General features: G+C 31.9%; 1 protein-coding gene across 2 annotated transcripts; it reads left to right on the top strand.

Annotated features, from left to right (window-relative positions):
* The first annotated feature begins 529 nt into the window (after positions 1-529).
* On the top strand, positions 530-18,281 carry LOC125068705 (homeobox protein Nkx-2.2-like). 2 transcript variants are annotated; one of them, XM_047677994.1, is made up of 4 exons: positions 530-642; positions 757-884; positions 13,855-14,066; positions 16,830-18,281. In XM_047677994.1, the coding sequence occupies exons 1-4, from the start codon at positions 622-624 to the stop codon at positions 17,423-17,425; spliced, it is 957 nt and encodes a 318-aa protein (XP_047533950.1). In that variant the 5' UTR covers positions 530-621; the 3' UTR covers positions 17,426-18,281. The 2 variants fall into 2 exon arrangements, with proteins under 2 accessions (XP_047533950.1, XP_047533949.1); XM_047677993.1 differs by having other exon boundaries at positions 530-884.
* The last annotated feature ends 5,497 nt before the right edge of the window (positions 18,282-23,778 follow it).

Below are 23,778 nucleotides of genomic sequence, written 5' to 3'. Positions count from 1 at the left end.
ATGTTTTATATTTTTTACCGTAATTATTAAGGATTCTTCTAGACAACATTAAAAGTTCATCGGTTGAACTTACTGAATATAATACGCTTTAACACGACATTATAAGACTTTAACACGATAAATATTTTTTTCAGTATATTATATCTGTAAATATCTACATTTGAATTACACTAAAATCCATGAGTACATAGAATATTTTTAATAGCTGAAATCAATACAGTTGAAACTTGAGAGAAATAATAATTTTAGAAATCTTACATTCATATTTTGTACATAGAAAATTTAATTTAAAGCGCTTTATCATATTTCTACTTAACACGACAACCTGTCATTCCAGGATTTTATAACATCGTCGACAACTGCACGTTTTACCATCTGAAGGTAAGGTAGAGATAAAGGTATCTGCTATGATATTGGCGTCGGTGCGAGTTGTCGCATTATAAAAGTCCCGTATCGTTGGGGAAAGCTGCTAGATATGATAACGATATAATTTTATTGATAACGCTCGGTGAGGCATCGATCAGTCGATATGATCGCTTGCTGTTTGTCGTACGGAACTGACCGTTCAATAAATAATAATTAGACTTCACACATCTTATCGACAGAGATTTAAGGCAGTAAATGGATTATGTTCTTTCGTCGGTACTGATTAATGTTTTATTCAAGTATCAAAGTTAATTAGACATTTGTTCACGATTGCGTTGCTTTGTGTATCGTGGTGGTTGGTATATAATGAGAATGATGGGTGACGAACAGATGGGTTACGGAGACTACTACAACTACGACAACAACTGGTCAATCATTCCTGCGGACTATGGTGCTGATCCGAACTGTCAGTACAGACAACCGCAGGTAGAAGAAGACTATCGTTATGGCACTTATGCGTAAGTAGTTATTATACTGTATAGTTTGTTAAACTTTACAAAATACATGTTTTTAAATTATGCAACTCTAAAAGTAGCAAGTCTTTCGTTTTATTTTTAAGTATCGTTTTAATATTATTCGTCTCAGCAGTTAACACAATATAACCATTGTTATCGATAGAGGTTAAAAGCTATATTTGTATATGTGGTTACATTATGCGAAACCGTAATATGTGAGTAAACCTTCCGTTAAGTACTATCAGTTTCAGTGTCAATCCCTTGTGAAGTTTGACCACAGTTGCGGGTGACATGTATAATAAAAAAAAATATTGAAACAAGTTTATTAAAACTATTGTAGTATTCAATGTATAAAAAATTAAACATCATATATAAAATTATTGTCGGAATCATGGAGTCCGGGGCAACTCAAAGTTTGATATTATATATTTACCTATACTATGTAATGAGAAAAAATAAGGAATTCCTTATTTTTTAACATGAGCTCAAAAACGGTTGTAAATTATTGACCTAAGTATAGATATAGAATATACAATATAATAATAGAATTAAAACTAATGTTCATCATTAATTCCGATATTTAATTAAAAATAATACCTACGTGACATCAGGCTATCAGTTACTGGAAAATGTGACAATCGTAGAAATATCACATAAATGGGTCGCTATTGTACCTGAGTGCATGGAAATTGACTATGAGCACGGCGTATAACTTTATTGCACACAATGCTTCACTTTACATTACGCTATAATATTGAAATAAAAAAATATCGAATTTGTCTTTTTGACTATGAAAGAAGAAAAGGACACGCTAAATTAAACGTACCTACTGATAATTTTACTATCATATTATTTTTTTAATCAAAACGAGGTTTATTAAAATTATAAACATGTCTTGTCTTGCTACTAATACGATGATAAAATTAAATTGTTACTATTACACTTGACTCCATCATTTCATAGGAAGTATGAATCACATGTACATTAAGCTGTTTGATAAAGAATATTAGCGTTATGGTCAAATTAGGAAAGTTGAGTTTTATGGTCAAATTGAGAAGTTTCTTCTAAATATTTTTTTTTATCGACTGGAATTCACTATTTTTATACATTATACAGTAACAAAACTGAACTTTATAAAAAAATGTTTCGCTTGGTTGGCGTTCCTTGCGTGTTCTACACCAATCGTTCCAGTGGCAGTGAATCGCTGTGAGTACCATCGAACTCGTAATCCGTCAGCTGTGTCTTCTCCCATGCCTTCGTGGAGCCCTTAATTGGTTTGGAAGCCCTCTTCGCGGCTTGTCGTGCTTACGATCGTTTAGGCCGAATACGCCTAACCAGATTGCCATAACAAAATATTCGTGAAATCTCATCGACTTTTACTCTCGCTTGCCGTAGTAAAGTTTTCGTTATTGGGAAACTTTGTACATCGTAAATTTTCCATAAGTAGAATAGGTGCTGACGGACGAATATTATGTATGATGTGTTTTTGTCACGAATACTGAAAGTAATTCATTTCATTACGTTTTTGTCGGCTAAAAGCCCCGGTAGCCTTGATTTAGCAGGCTTCGTTGTTTGTAATTGAGGCATTACGTACGTAAATTGTCATGTAATTTGTTTTGTCAGGCGGTACTGTAGCAAAGAGGTAATGCCAGTCTGGTCATAGGGTAGTTTTTTCTCGCGATAAACGGCGCTTGGTACGAATCGCGCGGGGGGCACGGTACAATATAATATACCGTCTAAACTTTTACACAAATTACTTTCCTATCGTGTCGGCTATCAGCCCCTATTATTTTATCATTACCATTGCAAATATGAAATGATCGTCTCTTTGAATTTAGCTCCTAATGCTAGGTTTTGATATTTATGTAAAATATTATATAGTTAGTAGATTTATTTTATTATTTACCGACGTACATTTTTTATTCTAAAGAACCATAATCTAATAAATCATTATTACAGAACAATAGATAATCAAGGGCAAAGAGATATTTGTTAAACACCTGGCCGAATAAACATATTTCAACGGTACATACTTATTATACCGTATTAAGGGTTATTTAACGTAGTATTGATGATGATGTCATGCTGACCGTTTACGGTCATGGCGGCCAATGTTAGGAATATAATGAATTATATTATTAGGAATATAATACTACCTACTTCGTAGGATATACCTTTTATAGTGCACAAGTATGTGCGCAAACACAGGTGCAAATCCAACACTCCCGGAAAGAGTTCAGGCTCAGGACCAACAGCTTTACTTGTTTTCCGAGGCACGGTAGTGAAAACACATCTAACTTCCAGACTCGGGGCTGTTATTGAGAATTTTTTGATAGAAAAACTCAATAACTATTTATCAACCCGGTGTCGGATTGATCCAGTTTTTTTTAAACAAGTAATTTGAGTCAGTATTTTCGGATATATTAAAATCAACTTGAACCATTGTATTAAGTTTAGGGTATTATGAGATAATATGTACATTAACATTATCAAGGGACAAACTAGTCATGTTCTAGCGATTAAAATTTTTTACCTTCATGGAGCCTAAACTTTTGTTAAATGCCGGCAGCGCAATTCTAAGCCTTTCTAGGTCAACAGATGCAAATATGTCTATGGTCGGGGTAGTCACTTTCCATCAGGTGAGCCACCTGACAGTTTGCCACCTACGCCCAAAAAAACGTATATATTTTTATAGACGAGAGTACGTAGATTATTTTTAAAATAAATATTAAAAATAACTTGTGTGGCTTAAATGTTAATTTCATTCAATCAAAAGAATTTATAGCGAGTCGCTAGTATACAAATAAAACTGTATATTTAAAATTAATACATAGATACAATGTAGCAAAACCTATGAGATTTCGAAATATATCTTTCTATTAGTTCACTTCAACGTTTTCGTGAGTCAATTTCATCAGTTTGGTAAGCTAATGTATTGAAATTGCTCGAACACTCAGTATTACTTTTCGTGTAGTTTGTTTTATGTCTAGCATTTTAGAATTGTATGTCGCATTTAGTTTGGTATTAGAAAGAAACCACAGTTTTCACTTAAATTTGTTTGTTCGTGTGTCAAATTTTAACTTTGATAATTTTGTAGAAGCTTGTCTTAAGTTCATATATTTAATACTAAGTATATAAGTTAATTAGTTGATGTACCTTTTCAATTGGTGGTCTTGATAGATACATGAAATAAAATAAAATATAATTCTTTTTTTATTATTCCGATAGCATGCACACATGCAAGCATGCTCTCGGAAAAAATAATTACAAGCATCGTTAAACTTTTCTTTTCATTAATGTGAATGTCCATCATCCCTAATTTGGAGCACTTTTCCTGTAATACTTCTATTGTAGCGTTACTTTCCAGAGATCTACTGTATTCATTGAAGTGACAGTTACTAATAGTAATTTCTTATAATTTATTGAAAATACATACACAGGACAAATATATTAAGCAATATTATAAGTGTATAATGTTATAGATATATCAGTTCTTGAATTGTGATCAGATTTATTATCAAAAAAAACTTATTATACATATAATAACTTGACTATTTCGCTATTAATTTTAAGACTTAGTGATAGTCGTGTTTATAAAAAACATCATAGAACAAACGGGATATGGTTAAAATTACATAGTTATTTATTTTCAAAGATATGTGTGTGTGGACAAATTAATTGAGCTAAAGAAATCGTTATTTTATATAAAAATAAAAATGAGTTATTTGTAGATATAAAAATATAAAGATAACTTCGAGTAACTATTTCGAAGACTTATAAAATCTATCATAAAAGTTTTGGTATATATCATACGTTGTAGTCTTTGTCTCAAATAAATTTAGAGTTAGGCATTCTTTTCTGTACTATATTTTAAAAACATCAAACAATAATGTACTATACATTATGTCTCTGCTGAAACTACACCATTGATTATATGGTAAAGCTAAGCTATGTTATAAATTCGTGTGTTTTGCATATAAAATAGAAAAAAAATCAAACACCAACGTTTTAATATAACTATGATTAAGAATACAAAAATTTAATATCAACATTTAAGATACATAGTTATACGAGTGGTATCGGATGATCGTAGAAAAGTAGCAGAGGGCGCGAACACCTGCCGCCCTCCCCTTACAAATCTGGCCCTCGCAGCTTACCTCAACACAGTATAAGCAAAATTTACATGCTGCGTGGTGGTATATTTTTGTTTTTCTTTTTTAATGAGTAAAAATAATAACGTTAAATAAATGAAAAACATTATCAAAATATAAAAGCTTACAAGTTTTGTAACCCCAATAAATGTTATTTTTCAAATATGTATATGCTGAATAATGAATTTAATCTTGCTTTAATATATAATCTAAGCAATCTCAAGGGTAAAAATTGAATAAAATGTCTTTCTAACAATTAACTTTCTAACAATTAATTATACAAAAATGATTATTTTTTTATTTGATTTGTTGTTAATTAGAAAATAAATTGCTAACAATATACCTACATAAGTTATCGAATTGTTTCGCATATACTTTACGAAAGCAAAACGTCGATTATAAAACGATGGGTAGATATTTTAAAAACTCATTCTCAATAAGTCAATTAAACATTTTACATCGGTGCGCTGCACGCCACTTAGGGGTTGGTTCCTAATATGAATAATTGCCCTTTGTTATTGTTGCCCTTTAACGCATCGGATTTAAGCGCATCACTTTACAGATATCACAGAATAATCGTAATATTTAAAGGCCAATTTGAAATTGTTAATAATAAGTATTACAACCTTAGTAAATCCCAAAAACACATAGAATTGTTCAAAATATATATTTTCTTGTTAAAGAATATTATATAGCTATTAACTTTTTAATGATTACATACCATGGCGATGAAACGCCATAAGCGATCGATATAAGTAAAATATAAAAAAAAAAAAATTGCCGCTTCTTCTCATGTATGCCGTCAGAGATGTTTGTGAATCTTTAAAAAAAAATTAAAAAAAAAAAACAAAACTATTTTATAAAAAAAGTCTTAAGTAAGTATTATATTTTTGTATTTCGTAAAGTATTCATAATTATTTCCGAAGACATTTTCTGGTTACAAAAAGAAATTGTAGCATATGGAACGGATTATAAACACCTGGACTAGAACGAACTCTCAAAACCTTTAAATGGCACTTAAACAATAAGGACATTTAAGACTTTTGTGGTTGTGAGATAAGGGTAGAGTGAGCTGAAGTTGGAATTGTCTTTGAGTAATTGATTCCTATTTATTGTGTCATTTCATTAGCAATTAAATCCTTTGGTCAAATAAAATCACTTAAACGATCACTACAATGGCGCGGTGATTCATAGAAAAAAAAATATCTACTAATTTAAAAACGAATGCAAGCATTTGTTAGTATGGGTGTTTAATACTGAAACTAAACTTACACTCGAACGGCAGATAGAAATGGAATAAAATGAATTTCTATAATGTGGTTAAAAAAAATTATAATTTAAAATTTGATTTAATTTATAGGGTTTAGCAGCCGGTACGTACGTAATAAAATGAAATAATGAAGCCGACTGAGATTTTTAAAACGTATTTAACATTTGAGACGCTAAACTATCTTATTTTTAAAATGTACCGTCTTGCAACTTATCCTCATCTACCCATTAAATGAAATATTATAATATTAACATTCTATTAACTAGTAATTATATAAAAATCTAGTTTTTAGTTAGTTCAAAATTGCAAGAGTTATTTGCAGCATTGGACGTAATATTCTTTTGCATTGTTTAAGGTAATTATTTGTTGCACACCTGCGAATGCTAATCCCTTCGGATAAACGATTACTACCACACTAATAAAAAACAGATGCTCGAGAATTTTCAAGAAAGGATTTCTAGTTATGTCGCGTTGTACTTAAAAATTATTTGAGTAATCGAAATAGTAAATGATAGTAATTTGACTAGAATTGAATTTGATAAATAAAATATAATATTTTTTTAATGTAATGTAGTTTTTTTCTATTGTATCGAGAATAGTTTTCAATATTTTCAGAAATACCTAAATCCGATACTAATGGAATCTATTATGCTGAAAAACATCCGTAAATAATGTCATTAGGAACCTATTTGGCTGTAATCAGCCTCATTATCATTCGAAATGGATTCATTAATAACAAAATTTGGATACGGTACAGACTTACCGCGCGTACCAATTTAAATCTTGAATATTCTATTGAAACTATATTACCTCATACAAATATATATGTCCGTTATTCGTTAAAAAATCGATACAAGTTATTAAAGCCAGTCTCTTTAAAGTTGATAGGTATATTGTTGGAATATACAAAAATTCAAGCCTCTATACATAATAGATTTCTCTTTCATTATATTATTCAATCTTTCACTCATTCACTTTCGCTCACCACTCATTCAATCAACGAACAGCTTTACTTGATTATTTAATATTTTTTATTAAAAACATTGTCAAACAGTGCAGACGTGTCTTATTATACCTACCCCATTTCCCTTCAGGTTATGGGCCCAGGTCATGTTTAAAGTTGTTTAAATAATTAAAATTAATAGTAAAAGTGTTACTCAAAATGGATTCGCGAAGTAAAAGAAATATACAACAATTTAACGGTGATCGCTATAGTACTTGGAAGTTTCGTATAAGGTCACTACTAGAAGAAATGCAGTTATTGCCTGTTATTGACGAAGAACCACCACCAATACCAGATAATGAGTGGATTAAGAAGAATATGCTAGCAAAAGGTACGATTGTAGATTACTTGGGTGACACATTTTTAAGCTTTGCAAGAGGTTCTTCTACTGCAAAATCCATAATGGCCGAACTAGACAAAGTATATGAGCGGAGGAGCTTAGCGACTCAATTGGCTTTACGTAAACAGTTACTTAATATGAAACTACAGCCAGATGTGACACTATTCGAACATTTTAACAATTTCGATAATATCATTACTGAATTAATATCGGCTGGTGCAAAATTGGATGAGATGGATAAAATATCACATTTACTTTTTACTCTACCCACATCATACGATGGTGTTATAACGGCACTGGAAACACTTGGAGAGGAACAATTGCATCTATCTTTTGTAAAAACTCGTCTTCTAGATCACGAAGTCAAACTAAAGAATACCACGACGACAGAACTCAAAGTTTTACATACATCAACGAATAAATTCAAATCGCAGAACAAAATTGGATTCGATAAAAGGAAATCATATAATTATTATAAAAAGAAGTCATACACCGGAAATTCATCATATAAAATTTCAAAATTATATTGTGATTATTGTGGACGACGAAATCATATGAAGAAGGATTGTCGATTTTTCAAAAAGTTACAACAAAATGGAGGTAGTAGCGGCAGTAAAACAGCAGCTGCGAGCGCTTTGCAAATCAGAAACGATAACGAGGACAGTTTCGCATTTATGTTTTCAACGTGTAAGTTGTCAAATTCTTATAAATATCATATTAATAATATTGTTTTCATTTTAGATTCGGGTGCAACTGACCACGTTGTAAATAGTAAGGAATTATTTTCTTCCTACTCAGAGTTCACAATACCGATTAAAATTGGTATAGCTAAGAACAATGAAAGCATTCAAGCGTTTGGTAAAGGTACAATAAATGTCACTACTAATTTAGGTTTTCAAGGGGCGATTAATAATGTATTATATGCGCCGGACGTGCCATGTAATTTAATATCTGTATATCGTATTCAACAAGGAGGTATGGTTGTTATATTTAAAAATAACAGTGTTTATATTAACAATAGTATCAAGTGTTTAGTATCGAGTGTTATCAGTAATAATTTATTTAAATTAGTTTTTCAAGTGCATACGCGATCTCAACATAATTTAAATTTGTCTCAAACTTCTACATCTTACGAACTATGGCATAAGCGTCTAGGTCACTTAAACAAAAATAAATTTAACATTCTAAAAAACTTAATTGATGATAGTTACCTAATTAATGATATTATGCCTAATGATACATTATGTGAGTCTTGCATACTTGGTAAACAGTCGCGGTTGCCCTTTGCAAAATCAAAAGATAAATCAGTCAGAAATAGGCCACTTTTTATAGTTCATTCCGATATTTGTGGTCCTATTACACCACCTACATTTGATGATAAAAATTATTTTATTACTTTTATTGACGATTTTACTCATTATACAGTAACGTATTTGATGCATTCTAAATCTGAAGCATATAAATGTATGAAAGACTACGTAACAAAATGTGAAAATTTATTTAATTCTAAAGTTGTTAATTTATATTGCGATAATGGCCGAGAGTACCTTTCAAACGAATTCAAAGAATTTTGTGTTGACAAAGGGATAATGTATCATTTAACGGTTCCTTACACCCCACAACAAAATGGTGTATCAGAAAGAATGAATCGTACATTAACCGAAATGGCTCGAACATTGGTTACAAGTGCGAAATTAAATAAAATATTTTGGGGTGAAGCTGTTTTAACAGCTACTTATTTAATTAACATACTACCCACTAAAACTCTGATAAATAAAACACCATACGAAATGTGGCATGGTAAAAGGCCGAAAATAAATCATTTAAAAATGTTTGGATCTACTGCATACGTTCATAACAAAGCTAGAAAAACTAAATTTGATGAGAAATCTTTCAAGTCAATATTGATCGGTTACGATGCAAACGGTTATAGATTATTCAATATCGAAAATAATCAAGTTTTTATAGCTCGCGATGTTATTTTTGACGAGTTAGACTTTGAAAAATCACGCCCTACACGTAGCAGTAGTGACAACATTGAAACCCTTTCAAAATTTAGTAAGCCCGAAATTGATTCGGCAAAGCTAAAAATAGATCAACAACAAGATTCTTTTAATGACAATTCGTTGGACGGTTCATCGAATACCACTAATTTAAGACGTAGCGAAAGAATTCGAGAATTACCCCCAAAGAATTATAAGCAAATGCACGATCCTGATTTATTTTTATCTCTTTTTAATGATACGCAATCTTTACCTACATCATATAAGAATATTTTCGATAGGCACGATTCTGATAAGTGGTTGAACGCTATACACGATGAAATTGAGTCGCTTCGAAGCAACCAAACGTGGACATTAGTTATTAGACCGAAAAATGTTAATATTATAAGTTGCAAGTGGGTATTTACAATTAAAAATAATGAATTTGGTGAACCTACACGTTATAAAGCTCGGTTGGTTGCTCGAGGTTTCACTCAAGAGTATTTACAAGACTATCACGAAACGTTCGCACCAGTGGCTCGGATAACTACTTTTAGATTTATATTAGCACTGGCAAATCAGTTTGATTTACATTTACACCACATGGACGTTAAAACCGCGTTTCTAAATGGTATATTGAAAGAAAATATTTATATGGAAGTACCGGAAGGTATTTTAGCAAGTAATAACCAGGTTTGTAAATTGAATAAAACATTATATGGCCTAAAGCAGTCGTCCAGGTGTTGGTATGCACGGTTCGATCTCATTCTCAAGGAAATGGGTTTTAAGAACTCTGAATTAGATCCTTGTCTGTACATATTAGATAAAAATTGTATAGATAAAAACGTGTATATAGTTCTGTACGTTGATGATTTAATTATTACTACTAAAAATAGTAATTTATTACAAGCGTTTAAAAACAGTTTAATGCAAAAATTTCAAATGACTGATTTGAAGGACTTAAAACTATTTCTTGGTATTAGAATTCAAAGAACAACTAATACAATTTCTTTAGATCAAACAACATATTTGCAAAATGTTCTAAATAAATTTTCTATGAAAGATTGTAATCCATCGAATTCACCTTTTCCTTCTAAAATCAATTTTGTAGCTTTAAATTCAGACACTCACTATGATGCACCTTGTAAAAATGTTATAGGATGCCTTATGTATGCAATGCTTTGCACAAGGCCAGATATTTGTGCTTGTATTAATATATTAAGTAGATATCAATCTAAAAATAACGAAGAGTTGTGGAAATATTTAAAACATCTCTTACGATACATTAAAGGTACAATTAATTTAAAATTGGTTTATAAAAAATCTGAATATAAAGAGATAATAAGTGGGTATGCAGATTCCGACTGGGGAGGTGACAAGAACGACAGAAAAAGTACAACTGGCTATTTGTTTAAGGCCTTTAATAATTGTACAATTTCGTGGACCACACGAAAACAAAATACTGTCGCCGTCTCTTCAACGGAAGCTGAATACATGGCTCTCTTTGAGGCTGTGAGAGAAGCAGTCTGGATAAGGTCATTGTTAAATAGTATTTCTATACAAATAACAGAGCCTATTGTAATATTTGAAGACAATAATAGTTGTATATGTATTGCCAATAACCCCACAAATCACAAAAAATCTAAGCACATAGATATAAAATATCATTTTATTAGGGAACAAATCGCTAATCAAATAATAAAGCTAGAACCTATTTCCACAGGAAATCAACTAGCTGACATGTTCACAAAAGCGATACCCTCCAAGAGATTTATAGAATTAAGAAAGAATTTAAATTTGTTTTGAAAAATAATTCATGTTTTGTGTTAATCAAGTAAATGAAGGAATGAGTTTATTTAATAAATAAAACTATGGTTTATGTAACTAAATAGTTAGTATTTTATTTGTAAAAATGAGTAATGAAAGAAATTATGTTATGGTATTGTTATATTATATTAACTTGTATGTTACGTTGTTAGTAACTCAACGGCTCGAGCTTTAGTAAATTAGTTACATATAAACAATAACAAAAACTAGAACAGCCAGGAGATGAAACAATGCGTCGCGCACACGTGCAAGTCATAAACTGATAAATGCAGGTTTTGTACCTGTTCATGGAACTCCATCGTACTTTGTATTGTTTTTCGAGAGGCATTGTGCTAAGTATTAGCACATGTGCAACTTTACGTCGGAATTGAAAGACAGACTCTTTATATTCTCGTCTGTTTAAATACCTGCGACATTTATAGTTTTTATTATTATAATTTAAATTGTGCACATTTATTTAACTTAAACCCCCAAATTTTAATAAAAAATGTGACAATACATAAATGTTAGGTGATAAATAGGCAGTGTACAAATACGTTCATATCATATTGTACTAGAAAAAGCTCAAAAAAATCACCATGAGCTTACATCAAGTTATTAAAAACACTCTAAATGAATATCGTTATCCGGGCATTTAGAGCGGCGTCCATAACGAACCCGGCTCAACAATGGGCTTAACGCGCGCACTCATTACAAAAGCAACATAACGTAACGCTACGTCGAAAGCTCCTCTATTCAAAAGTATACTCCAGTTTTTTTTGTTGGGAAGGCTTTGGGAGCGATGCGATTGGTTTGTTTATGACCCGCCCAGTCGAACGAATGCTGCCATTGGCGGAGGTCTGTGGAGCACCCTCAAACTGAGCTGAGTAGGCTGTCGAAGTACGAGGGCGGTGCGGGGTGTTCTTCACCCCGAGGGCCACTCGAGGGTTGTTTAGTACGAGCGCAGCGTCGCGAGACGCAGCACGTGTTTACGCGGGTGTTTCGTGTTAGTTTCCAAGATTATTCCGAAGGCGAGTTCTCCCGGTCGGGAGATGAAGTGTGAGGAGGGTGAAAGTGCGCGTTCGCCGCCACCGTTCTTGCCGCCGGCATCCTTGTTAGCATGGAGCCCTATTTTGCTGCCGCCATGGGGACCTGCTTTCTTACCAGCTCTTTATCCGGCTGCTTTTCGTTCCGCTTTCCCAGGGTAAGGGTTGACCTGCGATTTCATGTGTCCGATACGTGTCATATATGTACTGATATAAAAAGTTATTTTATATATTTTACTTTTTTAATATAAATCATATTACTCAAACATAAAAACTATATTTTTTTCTGAGTGTGTTTCTAATTTTTGAGAGCAATGTAGGAAAATTCAATTATATTTAGAAAACATATATTTAATTGCGATAGCCGTTTAAATTGAAACTTTAATTGAATGATTCTTATAATTACTTGAACCATCACATGTGACAGTTTTCTTGCATCCTAGTGAGAGCTTGTTAATAGTTATGTTTACAACCTGCTAAAGGCCGCCGCCGCCCGCTTATATAGTCGTTCATTCATAACGTCACGTACAACACCCTGGAAAATTTCACAGCTACATGTAATTCTGATGTTTTAATAGACATCTGACTCTTTAGTCCTTTTTGAGCATTCCTCGATCTTTTATTTGGGTCACGTTTTCTGGAGAGGTTCTCACTTAACAAAGTACTGTCATCAATTCATGATGGAACTTGTGTGTTTCTTTTCAATTATGCGCCCTTGAGTCGTTTTTGTTATTTGTAAAGGTAATATTTGTTGATAGATTTACGTTCTTGGAATATATGTAGGATACGTCTTTTAAGAACGATTTTTCTCGTGATTCCTTTATTACAAACATTGTTCTTTATATTAGTTAATTCAACATTCGTTTTTCCTTACATCTTTATTTAGGCACAGTTCATTGATATATCTGCATGAAATAGGATTGGGCAGACTTACTGCCAGCCACTTAACAACCGTTTTTGGCAACGGTTTTACTAGCGGTTTGATTATTTGTGCGGGATGTTTTTGATTCATAATCTTTATAAAAATGTCCGTGGTCGACTTTCACGACTATCACGGGATAAGAAATGCCGGTCGACGGCTCTATTCTACTATACCGGAACCAAACTATATTATGTATACAAGATCATTTTTATTTGCATAAATCACACTAATGTAAGATGCGATATAATAAAATTAATTATCTTTTAGAATTAACGCGTTTAAGTCTTTAACAAGCGTAATTCATATGTTTGTAGTTGCATGTTTTACGTGTGTTTTAAATTAAAGGAATACATAATATATCTGGGTTTATTTACTTGATGTGTTTAAAATAGGTATGTTTATTTTATATACTTTTATACAAAACGATTACTATAAATATTAATGTTGTTGCAGGTTACTTGATAGTATGAAGATGCCGGGTCAACGGCCAGGATTTCAAATTTCTGATATTCTGGGACTTAATGAAGCTAAAGGCTTAGAAGCGCCCGCGCAGGGCAGCTTGAATTCGCTTGAGCTACCGCCCTACGCGCCGCCTCAGCATTATTCACACGAACTATTAAGACATCATCAACCTTGGCTTTCTTTGGATCAACACGATGGAACTGGTAAGCAACCCATTAATCATATTTTGGGAATTTCATTAATGTAAAATAATATTATAGATTATTATTATGAAAGGATCGAATAAGTTGTATTACAATCGTAACTTTATAAGGCAGGACATCCGATATGGAAAGACTAGCTTGTAGTATATATGTCAACTAGCTTAATTAGCCATCCAATAACGCCCAGCCATTTTACGTAAGTACCAAGAGTAGTTACGATGTAAAAACCATTTAAAAAAATCTGTACATAGGCGCGATATTATATGTATTTAGCATGTAACCAAATCATTTTGTTCTAACCTAAACTATCAATATAAATATTTTTATTTACATGATAGTCCCTATTCTATGAACGGAATATAAATTAGCTGAGTGTCATTCAGGCCACTGGTTGAACAACACCATTTGTGAAGTGGCTAAGAGTTTAATTGGATGGCTAAATATACATTTTCAATCTACATTTTCCAGTAAAAAACGTATCTTCTATTCCGGTCAAGGATGTAAGTTTGGTTTTCCTACATTAAAATTTTAGTCACAATTTTTAATAGTTCTTTTTCGTTGTCTGTAATCGGTCGGATTGGTTTCAAGTTACTCTTATGAGTATATTGACAGTGCTTTCTATGAAGAGCAACTTTAGATAATGATGCTCAGCGTGAGTTTATGACAGCTTTTCACTAAACAAGTGCGGTAATATCACACGAAAGCAGAACTCCACAAGAGTAGCTCTTGTAACGTTTTTTACAGACATTTTGTAGTACTTATACCATATACATATATGTATATATATATTATTTTTATATTTGAAAAATAATATTATATACGATGCGGAGAAAACTAATATTATTTTTATTTATCAGGAATATTTATCATTACTGTAATTCTCGCACATATCATGCTTTACTATAAAGGAAAAATATTTTAACCTGTCTTTACGAAATGACATATTTATCCAAAGATAACAGATAAAATGTGATATTATGTAGAATGTTATTTGTGTTACATAGGAAAAATCCATCAACAATTTGCTGCGTGTATACAAAATACTTTATTTAAAAACGATTTCATCCAACTTCAACGTTGGTATAACGTTAACAAATACATATTTTAGCGATAAAACTTCAATTTGGATATCTTCAAATTTATCACTCTCAATGAAGACAAGTACCTAGACGAATTATCATACACAAATATATTGACCCACTCGAATATAATAGGTGTTCGGTAGTCGGCGTCGAGAGGGCGAGATTATTTTTTGAAATGCTCCTCCAATCGAGTGCCTTCAGCCGCTAATCTGTGGTTGTCATTAATTATGTTTATCGCTTATCTAATATTTCGGCACTCGTTGATATATTTGATTGCTTGTTCAAAAATACTAATCCCACGTGTCGTGATTAAACAATCCAAATAAAACCGGTAATTGGCTCACGAGGCAAATGGTATTATACGTTTTTGGTCATTGTTTTTTTCCAGTATTATCTAGTAAATTATCTTTTAGAAAGCATATTGATAAAAAAAACAATCTTTACATGTTATGCCCAATTTATCATAAGAAAATTCTGAACTTATTTTAAATCAGATGTAATTATGAGAATGCTTAAAAATCAAAAGTCTGATACAATACTAACTGTATTAATACATACTAATCGTACAGATAGATTCATCGTTGTTAATGATTTTTTAAATTATTATTTTATTTTTAATGACCTAAGAAATTTCCGTTTGTAGAAGTAGTTTTTATTTTAAGGAAGTTCTTATATATAGCAAATGTGATAGTTTTATCGAATTTCGTTTAAAATGGGGAGCTTGATGTCACGCCCTTAGATTGGGGGCTAACCGATTGTTTAACTTTAGAGGGGTGCGATGCGGAACGAATTTGTCACCAATAGAGAATTGGGAGGCAGCTGGCTATCAATTACAGTGTTTGCGGCTGTTAGGGATGCTATTTGTACATTATTTGATGATAGTTATAGATTCCATTGTTGTCCCGGTAATGGCTGTTGGTTAGTGAAGAGATACACTCGTTTTATAAACTGTCTGTAGTTTTCTTTTGTTTAATCTAAACTACGATAATGCTAAATGCTCTAAAAAATGAATAGGAATACGTGATTAATATATAATAGATAGTATTAGTGAGGTAACATCATATTATATGATTTTTATTTTGTAGAATATTTAAGTTATAGTATAGTTGTGGAATATTATTTAATTAAACTGTAGCACAATAAATTCTTTATATTTAAATTAATTGCTTCCTATACCTACTATACACAAAAAAGTAGTACCTATTATCTCCGCGAGATACGCTTAGTGCTATAGACGTTCTCAGAACAATAGTACAGCTGCCGATGGGTGGGTGTCTCCCCTCTCTCCCCACCGTTACCACGCCCAGCCTCCTCCCGCCTTCTGACACATCCGTGTGAAACTGTGTCCAATATGTAAGGGGAAAATGGAGAACAAATGAACAATGCTTTATTTGCGGTGATTTTTTCATGTCCCATTATTCTTTTGCGAACGTTCTCTAGTTGGAGTTAAATAGAGCGACCCTAACAGATTAAGTGGAGATTTAGATGCGAATAACATTGAATATGATTTGAACTACAAGTATTTGAAATGTGTAACAGTCAATAAAACCGATTGAAGCTTACTGGACTATTAAACAGTGCTTAAATATAACATACACACATTACATTTCTGGATACATAACATTTTTTATATTTGAAATGTTAATATGAATATCAATTACAATTAAACTTTTTGTTTTAGGTATTATTGGACAGCAAGCGAGTCCGGATAGTACGTCTCGTGCATCTGAACTCTCTTACGTAGGCCCGGCGGCATCGTCTCCGACTGTTGTTGACACCCGTCACGATCAAGACCACGATCACGACCACGATCATAGCTTAGAACACGATGACGACAACGATCATGATCAACCACCAACAGGTAACGACTCCGGTCTCTCACACAAGAAACGTAAACGTCGTGTCTTGTTCTCTAAGGCCCAAACATATGAGCTGGAAAGACGGTTCAGACAACAGAGATACCTATCCGCTCCAGAAAGAGAACATTTAGCGAGTTTAATACGTTTGACGCCGACGCAGGTGAAGATTTGGTTCCAAAACCACAGATACAAAACGAAACGGGCCGTTCAAGAAAAAGGTTCGCATGATTTAAACGTTGGTGGTCTGAATTCACCCAGACGTGTAGCTGTTCCGGTACTCGTGAAGGATGGTAGACCGTGCATCGGAAAACCGGACGGGCTACCTCCACTTGGCATGTCTCTTCCCCCATATCAGCCGATGCATCATCAGCCGCCGGTCACGGGGCATGGTCCTCAACCAAGTGGCTGTTGGTGGTGAATACGTTTTTAATTTCAAAAGTGGTTAACTAGTCGTTTTTAGCCGTTTGCGAAGGCTTTGCAATATTTAAAGACCGGTTTTGCTTTAAGCGATTTGCTCTTGTGAGTACATTTATGTATGCGTGGAGATTCAGTATGTGCCAACGGCGTGCTTATCTATCTGACGCATGCAATCGGTTTACAGCAAACTGATAAGTGTGAAGGTAACATAGAAACAGAATATTGGCATTGGTCTCTTTAAATAATTTTGCAAATTCATCGCAACATTTATTTATTACATAAGTTTAAAAAAATTGAGCGTAATTTTTTTTTTCGTTCTGAGCATATTATGTATGCATAATTTTTGACTACCAGCTCGAATACTATTTGTGACACATTTACTTTTAGTTGCTAAATGTAAGGTATTGGTTCCTATTTTATTGTAATACCTTAAACTAATAAGAAATCTTGAAAGGACACCGGACACCAAAAATTTTGAAGAATTTAACAAAGATAATCATTTTACATTGTTTTTTTGATTCTTGCCAAAAGTTTTTCTCAATTAATATGTTTTTTTTTATAGTTAAGTAACAATGATTCGACTTCAAGTTTAAACAGTTTTAAAGTAATTATATATAATAAATAAATAAAAAAATAACAATTTAATTCAGTCATTAAATGCATTTTAGTGTTCATTTGTAAATTATTGTATAAAGCAAGCAACAATTATTATCTAAGATATCATTATGAAAATGACCAGATTTTATCAGATTGCAATATTTAGACCTAAGGCTCAGTATTATCATAGTCGAATACGCCTAGTGAATAGTTATTTATGTATATTCCAAAAAAATATATTTATGAAATAATTTCGTAGTTTAAACATAGTGTAGATTTTAGAAAATGTATATTGTGTACATATTGATTTACGAAATATATTTGATAAAGAATAATATTTCTTTTTACCAAACTTGTAATTTTTTACATATATATTTTATGTAATTCTTATTCCTTTTTTATACTTCATAAACATTCCAAGGAAATATATTATATAAGTGTGGTTCTTCAGTACCCTATTCAATGTATGAATTGTATAAATGTTTAAATACTAAGTATATAACTTATGTGAATATTAAATTGATTGATGATATTCCTTTTTTTATTTTAATTTTCCTACGATTAATGATTTTAACATGAATATTTTTTTTCGACATTATAATAAAACTAAATAGATATTATTTATACTCAAGTAAAATGAGTTATAATTTAACAAAAATGTGACGCTACTGTCTTCAGCATTGTGATTATTCTTATTTTACTTATATTAAAAACCTATTAAGCTTAATTTAACCAGGATCTTTGAAGTTGTATAAATCTAAAAGAAACTAGAAACAAAAATGTAAAAAGTTACAACAACGAAGCAATTCTGAAGGTTATAAAGGTTATAGGAACTTTTGATAAGGATAAATATTGTAATTGTAAATGTCTAGTAATTTGACCTACCTTGATATACCACATACCAAAACCCATGAAAGTCTACATATTTTTAACCGTCAAAAAACAATTTTTGCTGAAATATCGAAAAATGCTCTCATACGTCAAGGAAAAATAAGCTGGACCATGAGGGTATATATACATACATATTTTTCATATGAATAAATTTTTCACCTGACTGATTTAGATAAATCAGTCTAGGGGTTTTTATAGAAGGTACATATTCGAACACCATTTAATAAAACATTCATTGAACTTGAAGTAGGTATAAATGAGAAACGGTATAAAACACAATTTTCTATAACTTTACCGTTACTTTTATATCGTATCGTTAAGTATATAAAAAGATATTTTTTTAAAGAATGAATAATAAATCTTAATTGTGGCGCTTTTACGATACAATTGGACAATTCGATACAACCAGAGACCTCTATCACTATCTCTGGTCGCAAGCACTGGACCAACATCTTTACATGCTTATTCGTAGGTTCGTGACAGCGCACCAAACACGACGTCGAAATTTTCGTGTTGCTACTAATATTTTTTATTGGTTCAACCCGGGCTACACAAATAAAGCAAAAAAATAGACAAAGATAGAGCGTAACCATGTTTGTATGTGTAAATCACTGACTGAAACTCATCTGTATTTAAGCTGTATATAAGTAGTACATGTTCCTTAACTTGTAATGAGCGGGCAGTTAATATTATATAACAACAGAAAGGAATACTTTGAAGTTTATTACATGTGTGTTATTGGTCTTGGCTGTGATCAAGGCATTAAAAATTGACTATGCGTTATTATCACTTTCATGTAAATTTTTCTCATAATGCTTATACTAGTATAAATTTGTTAAATAACGATTCAAAAGTGCTTGTACAAGCCTACTTGAATAAAGTATATTTTTATTTGATTATATTTGATTTAGAGGAAGGGAAGGTAGTTTTAATTAGAGATTTTTATTTGAGTATAGATATTGAATTTTTATTATGTTAATCAGGATTAACATACTTGATTAATATACTTTTAGATTATTGGTTGAAAATACGAAAAAGTTTATTAGAAATATTAAACTAAATCAGATTTAATTTTCATATCTACATACCTACATCTAAGCTTATTTCGCTTTTTGTTAAAATAAAGTTACAAAGGTTCTGTTCTAGCATCAGTTATTAAAAACTAAATGATTGCACGTAGCAAATCCTACAGAGGTGTATGTGATATGTGAGTGACCATTGTTTACCCGTCAAATATTTGCGGCACCGTCATTTATCTAATCACGGCTGCCGATAGCTCGCGACCCGATTACTGACATACTTGTTACGATATGTTTTCTTTACACCTGCTCTATTTTGTTAAATGCTTACTTCTAGTTTATACATGGTTGTTATACAATAACACACATACGCACTAGGCTATATATGATAATCAAATTATTTGGCAATTTGTTTGGTTTGACTAATTACCTTAATTAATGATATTTATCCGTTCATTTCAGCGTGTACTAATCAGTTTGAATTTTGGTGTGGCTGTGTAGTCCTGGCTATCTGCTTTGCATTGCGGGTTCTCTAACTGCTTCTCTCGCTGTCAGCTTTACACTATACGGGAGCGAACAATTCGCGCATCTTCAGACGCTCATGGAAACGCCGCTTCTACCGCTAACATTGTGTACGGAAACACAGTTATAATGGGCTTGACCACTGAAAGAAATTAAATTATTTTCTTAAATTTCTTTATAACTTATCTAACATAACTATTCATTTAGCAGCATATGATGATAGCATAGCATATGATAGTAGCTTTGTATGTATTACAAATACATTGTAATACCCATTGACTTAATATATTTAGATTGCGCTAGGTCATCTTGTGAAGTATTAAAGAGATGTAGGGATTGGTCAATATTTCTTACAGTGTCAATATTTATGGGCGGTGATGAACAGTGACTACACACCATCGTGTGGCACATTTGCCGTCCGCCTACCAGTGAATAATACATCAAATAAAAATTTCACCAATTTTCATGATCTTTTTTCCTAGTACTTGAACCAAAAAGGGATTTATAATAAAAAAAAACCACCAACTTTCAGTTGTTTTAAAACAACAACACAGACGCACGCATCTCGGATAAAGCTTAAATAAAACATGTAAGAATGTTTTATTATTTATACTTTCTTGCATTCAAAAAAAATAAATAAGTATTTTTATATGACACAGTCTGCCATGTATGTTTATTATTTCTAAGGATGGAAACAGTTGAACAGTATTTTTTTAAATGCGCGATACTATTTGAAAGGAGTGTACATTTCTGATAAATACCTACTTTAACAAAGAGCTAACGCCTCCGTGCATTGATTGAGTACACAACTCACAAAGAGATGTCGCCGTTTATTAAATAAATAATAACCCGAGTACAAAGGGATCGCCGTCGGTAGTTCGACAATAGGCAAACAAACTGAGAATTAATTTCGATGAATTCTTAAAACGCCTTCGATTCTGTCGCAGCAAAAGCCCAATAGAAAAGTGTCGAAGCGACGGTTAAGCCGATTAGCTCGATACACAACAAATACAACCTTTCGGGTCCTGACTGCTGATTTTGACACATGTGTGTTCGTTATTCACGCTAAGGATTTCAATGAGGCCTTTAAACTTTACAAATGGATGGAATCCTAATTTGTATTGCATATATGAAATGAGACTAGTTATTAAAAATAACTAATCTCATTTTCATTTCTATTAATATATTTAGTTTATAATAAATAAAATAATATATATTTATATTATACGACTCAAATTCAAGTAGGGCTTTTTGTATTTTATATGGGTCTTCGAAAATCGTCTTTTGAGAAAATTATTTTTATTGTATTGCTACCGTTTATGAATGTAGATGAACTTGCAAGAGCGTCAGTAGTTAGTCTTTCCCATCAATCACATGTAATAATCACATATAAAATATTTATTTATCTGACCTTTATAAATACATAGAAATAAAGGGTGCCAAAATTGAAATCTTGTGTTATACAAGCCATTTACTTAAGCAGTTTACCGTTAAAGAAATATCTAACTTCAAGTTTCAGAGGCATCATAAGTATTATGCCTATTATTTATGAAAATACTGTCTTTAATAAATACATTTTTGAGCGCTTCTTAGAAAACAACAACCATATAAATTTTTTCTCTTCTATTACGTTGTACTTGTTAGCTAAAATTATATTGTAAATGCGTTTCATTCAATTAAATAAAAAATTAACCTGTTTTAAAATAAACTAACTAAATCAACTAATTTTCATGTAAAGATGAATGAATGAAATATGTATTAATCAGTTTTATAAACATTTATGTATATTTACTATATCTTTCTTATTGTTCTTTGTATTAATTATTGTAATGAAAGTAGGTAGTTGTAAAAAATAGCTCCCATAGAAGATTTATGGTAAATATATATTTAAATTTTATTTCTCATAATGGATATAATTTTTCTATGATAAATATAATCCTTAGAAATAAATAATTTCAATATTTTAGTGAGATTTACTTTCAAGACAAAGGTAATGTGTACTAGCATTTCCGTTTAGATAATGTGTTTATTAAGAACAAGAAAATCTAAAATAAGTGTAAGATGAAAATTCTATATATTAATAGTGTAAGCCGATTTTTGTCCCAGTGATTATGGAACGATAGCTGCACATAAAAAATCGGTTATGGTATCGTTTTGAAGAGCTCCAGTCGTAGATGTGCAGAGAAATAAAGAGAATTCTTGATTGCAATTTACTAAATTGTTACTGTTTAAAAAAAATGATTTTGAAAAAAGTTACTGGCCGGTTAGAAAGCGGCTCTACCGACTGTATAAAAAAATAGAATAAAAACGCGCGAACCTATTACGACATACGTTGTTTTTGTGTTTTAATAAAACATATTTCATAACCGACTGTTAGGTTGTGAACTTGAATCAGAGGCTTAAGCAAGCACATTTCGAAATCAGTATCATCTCAGTTTGGCCGAAGCGAGCCACCATGGGCAGAACCTTACTTTCCTGCGTACTTTCTTCGTATCGGTGGTGATCGAAAAGAAACACTGCCGAATTCTGAAGTTATTAGTGACACTGAGCAGTTGATTGTACAAGACGTCATTAAAGCCGCTTTTCTGGTACTCATTTCTCAGCAGGCGAAAAAAGTCAGCAGCTGTGCCATTTTTGCACCTAAAAACGATCATTGCGACCAAATCAATCAACAGGACCAAGTCAAACTCTACCGTAGTCAGTAGCAGCTATAAAAGCATCGACTGATCTGATCTGTTGGCACGGACGATTTTGCAGAGCAAAGTCGATACTCAATTGAATTTTTGAACAGCCTCAATGTGTTTCAGGACTTTCACCTCACAACTTACAATTGAAAAATTGGTTCAATTGTCACTCTGCTTCGTAATTTGAACGCGAAGATAGGCCTTCTGAAACGTTGCTAATTTCAAGTTTAACGTTGACGGTCTCTTAACAAGGAGAGATTTTGGACAAAGTCAGCTTTTATTAGCTGAGCTCCGTCTTCTCGCACGCTCAAATACACGTTGCAATATCTCGAGTCGGTTTTGAAAACTCACTCAAGATACAAATTGACAACAACTACAAGCATGGTGTAATTAATGGAGAAGATAAATAAGAGATAATAAGAGATTCACTAATTCACATTTATTAAACAAATTATTATTAAATAAATTTGATTAAAATAATGAAATGGAAACAAAACTAAACCTGTCATAGGTTTAGAAATTCTTAAAAAAATATTAAATAAGCGCGAAGTTTCGCGGGCGACCCACCAGTTTTATTTTTAAGTTATAAATTATAATAAGATATGACAGTATAGTAGAATTGATTACCTTGTAATATTATA

The sequence above is a fragment of the Vanessa atalanta genome, chromosome 14 (assembly GCF_905147765.1).
Source record: "Vanessa atalanta chromosome 14, ilVanAtal1.2, whole genome shotgun sequence".
Classification (NCBI taxonomy): domain Eukaryota; kingdom Metazoa; phylum Arthropoda; class Insecta; order Lepidoptera; family Nymphalidae; genus Vanessa; species Vanessa atalanta.
Note: the sequence above shows the minus strand (reverse complement) of the source record. Positions and strands in the feature narration are given on the sequence as shown.

What these genes read in the sequence shown, in the direction of transcription:
- LOC125068705 (XM_047677993.1), top strand. Translation starts at nt 733, where the DNA reads ATGAGAATGATGGGTGACGAACAGATGGGTTACGGAGACTACTACAAC. An exon ending in TATCGTTATGGCACTTATGC is followed by an intron (nt 885 to 13,854) that starts GTAAGTAGTTAT and finishes ATGTTGTTGCAG; the next exon opens with GTTACTTGATAGTATGAAGA. An exon ending in GGATCAACACGATGGAACTG is followed by an intron (nt 14,067 to 16,829) that starts GTAAGCAACCCA and finishes TTTTTGTTTTAG; the next exon opens with GTATTATTGGACAGCAAGCG.